Consider the following 4,014-nt stretch of genomic DNA (forward strand, 5'->3'; position numbering starts at 1 on the left):
TAATCCGGTGAAAATGCTAGACAAGAATCTTGGTAAAAAGATTATTTTTGTATATATGCGACAAGACTAGATTCTCTCTTACAAAGTCGATGTGTTCTTTACAAATGAATATCTTGTGTCCTCTATCATTGTGTCTCATTCTATTTATAGGGAACATGTTCATAGAAAACCCTAATAGTAAATATGCAGAGAATATCCACTAGAATATTCTCCTTTATGTTTTTGTTTAGAACTAACCATTATAACTCTGTCTAAGATGTTTGACCTCGGCCTCGACCTTCATCCACAATGACTTCGCGACCTTGATCTTTATTGACTTTTCGACCGCATCCTTCATTGCTGTGAGGCTATTTCACCCCGAGGTTGGTTTGTGTAGGGATATCACTGATAGCACGTGGCAGTCGATGAGAGCTATAATAGTGCTGACGTGGCTTGGCCTTATCAAAGACATTTTTCGGCCTATACAATATTAAAAATATATTTTTATTTTTATTCGTTCATTTTCGCAAATTAAGAAAAAAGGTTTTTATTTATTTTACGCTTATTATTAATTAGTCATTCTCTAAATTATTTTTTAATTTTTTTTAAAATACTATCATTATGAGTATTATAGTACAATATGTACTTTATTTATTATTTTTTAAAGGCATTGTAAATTTTATTATGAACAATTAAAAATAAACGGAGGGTGTATATTATATAATGGCATTAATTTGTGGGTCGAAGAAATAAACTGAAACATGGTGGGGAAATCAAAGTATGTGATTGATTTTTGTCGAAGGTAAATTAGTACTCTTTTTTATTCAAGGAGGACTTTTTCTAGATTAACATAGACGACGTACTCGGTCCATCATTTGCTAATAGCCGCCTCTACTCTAAAAGCCGCCATCAGTCCTACTTCTGTATACGTCTCCTAAAATCCTCACCGTTGAATTCTATCCCTACGACATAAATTTGTGACATTGACGTAATACTTAAAAGTTGAAAATATTTCTAAACTAATGAGTATGTAATTAATTAATTGAAAAAAACATATATGGTACACTTCTATCCTTTGAAAATATTAAATTTGTAAAATGTTAATATCTAATCAAACATCATCATATATGATAAATAAAGTAGTAATTATGGTTTAATATATACAGTCAGATCTCTCTATAACAATATCTTTATATAATAACACTTTATTATAAAAGCCAAATTTTTTCGGAATCGATTTTCATATTTTGTTATAATATATATTCTTTATAATAGCACTTCGTTATAACATCCAAAAATATTCGGAACAAATGAGGCTGTTATAAATATTATAGAGAGGTTTGCATGCATTCCGAATTTCCAACTCAAAGGGTTTTTTTTAATTAGTCTAAGCAGCATAACATGGGGAGCACCCAAAATTCACGCACACACGCAAAATGTAGTTTTTCAAATGTTATGTCCCAAACCAAAATAAATACACTAATTAAACAGATAAACAAAAAAGAAAACCTTATAAAAACCCACAACTGGATCAGACAACACCAGTTCAAACACTTTGAAAAATGGGAAAGCTAAGTACACTTTTATTTGCTCTGGTCCTCTATGTCATAGCCGCAGGAGCTAATGCACAGCAGTGCGGCAGGCAAAGGGGAGGAGCCTTATGCAGTGGAAACTTGTGCTGCAGTCAATTTGGGTGGTGTGGGTCTACACCAGAATACTGTTCTCCTAGCCAAGGCTGCCAAAGCCAGTGCAGTGGCGGTGGAGGCGGCGGTGGAGGTGGCGGCGGAGGCGGGGGTGCTGCGCAAAACGTTAGGGCAACATATCATATATATAACCCGCAGAATGTTGGGTGGGATTTGTATGCAGTTAGTGCGTACTGCTCAACTTGGGATGGTAACAAGCCTTTGGCATGGAGGAGGAAGTATGGTTGGACTGCATTTTGTGGCCCTGTTGGACCTCGTGGCCGAGACTCTTGTGGCAAATGCTTAAGGGTAAGATTTGGAACATTAATCTACTTTTGATGATAATATTAGTTTAATTTGCTCTCTTATTAAATTAGTGTCGTGATATATTAAATCAACCACCATAGCAGTGAGTAAGATATAATATACGAATATTAAATTCTAATTTTAATTTGAGTTAAGGTTAAACAAATATACCGTTTAATTCTATTGATTCAGTGCTAGCGATTTTTTTTGAGACCACATTCCGGAATCCACTATTTACCACTTTCTAAGACTTAAATTCAACAATGAAATAAAGCATAGAACTACAAAATATGCAATTTATCGATCATCTCTCCTTGTTCTCCTTTGAATTTCAAAGTCTCAACTTATTTTATGACGATCTCCTGTTCTTAGATTTCAAAGTTTAATTTACCTTAATACTTCTTATAAAGCGGTTACTTTTATAACATTAACAATAAAAATTTTACGTTGACAATTAAATTTTGTGCAATTTTAAATAGTGACTTTATGTTTAAAACTTCTTTTTTTATTTTTCATGTCCCTTGCCCTAATTAATTATTTGAAAATATTTCAATAATAATTGTTTTGAAAATTAAAAAATAATAACAGTAAATTTATAGCTAGCTAGTTAAATGTTCCAATTTTGCATCGAAAAAAAAAATTGAATCCTAATACATAAGAGGGCAACGTTTGAAAAGAAAAAAAATCCGTACTTATGTTCTACGTGTGATGAACGTGAGATTTATAGAGAGACGTATGTACCTAGATCTTAGACTTTCTTTTAGATCTTTGACTTTTAAATCCATTAAGGCCAAGTTGGTAGTATGAATATTGACTTTCACGACCTAAACTAATCACGAAGAAGCGCAATTATATCCGAAATCACCCCTTAGTAATTTGGATAATCATGGTCTCAATTTAACTTTGATGGTCAAATAGATTTATTTTAAACAACTAAACACTAAGCATGAGGGTATTTTATTACTAGTTCCTAAACAATATATAACTGCACAATAATATCATCACAAAATCGTACAGGTGACAAATACAGGCACAGGAGCTCAGACCACAGTGAGAATCGTGGATCAATGCAGCAATGGCGGACTAGACTTGGACGTTAACGTTTTCCGGCAGCTCGACACAGACGGAAGAGGGAATCAACGTGGCCACCTTATTGTGAACTACGAGTTTGTTAATTGTGGTGACAATATGAATGTTCTGGTATCCCCAGTTGACAAGGAATAAGAAGCTATATATGGCCATGTTTAGTCTTTGACGGCCCAAATAAAAGTAAAAAGAACGATATGTAAAAGGAAAAAGAAAATAAAGTTGCTTTGATGGGGTTAGGCAATTCCAATATCTATTCAAGAATGTCTTTCGTTTTGGGAAGAAAGAGGTGAAGTGTGTATTATCTTTGTGATTTTGTATGCGAATATTGTGATTTTTAAACAAAGAATCGCAGTGGGACAGTATTTGTTGGTCTCATTTTGAACGGAACATTTGTGTGGCTATATAAAAGGAATATCAATTAATTACGACGTGTCAATCCCAAATTCGATTGGGCAGAAAACAAATTAAAGAATTTATTCTTGGTTGGACACTTGGACTCATAACGAAATTAAAGAAAATTTAATTTTCTTGGAGCAGCCGACAAGATAACTTTCTTTTCACTTTTTCTAAGAAGAAAATAAGGAAAAAATGATGTATGAATCAGTTGCAGAACTGGAATTATGAACTTTACGTTCTAATGCTACTTCAAGACATACAGTTTGGGGAATAACTAAACTATATACGTAGTAGTTATTCCTTTTAGTTTTTCCCCAACATTCCAATTTGCAAAGGATTGCACAAGCTGAGTTCAAACCTGCCACTTCCAAAAACAAAATGTCATCTACATAGACAACTAATGTATATAAAGCAATAGAACTATCATCTTTTGGAAGAGATGTAATTAGAACTAGGAAATAATAACTTGGAATATCAGAAGAATGTATTCTCTAGGTCCGATGGATGTTTGTATTATTGCTACGACTATCAAAAGATATTGTATTACATAGATTATGAATAT

At 33.1% G+C, this 4,014-nt stretch overlaps 1 protein-coding gene across 1 annotated transcript; it reads left to right on the forward strand.

Annotated features, from left to right (window-relative positions):
- The first annotated feature begins 1,514 nt into the window (after positions 1-1,514).
- LOC107772133 (wound-induced protein WIN1-like) lies at positions 1,515-3,255 on the forward strand. The gene is given in 2 exon segments (NM_001325130.1): positions 1,515-1,970; positions 2,985-3,255. Coding segments are annotated over 2 exon segments (636 nt in total). The 5' UTR covers positions 1,515-1,541; the 3' UTR covers positions 3,192-3,255.
- Positions 3,256-4,014: the final 759 nt, after the last annotated feature.

Source organism: Nicotiana tabacum, chromosome 7 (assembly GCF_000715075.1).
Source record: "Nicotiana tabacum cultivar K326 chromosome 7, ASM71507v2, whole genome shotgun sequence".
NCBI lineage: Eukaryota > Viridiplantae > Streptophyta > Magnoliopsida > Solanales > Solanaceae > Nicotiana > Nicotiana tabacum.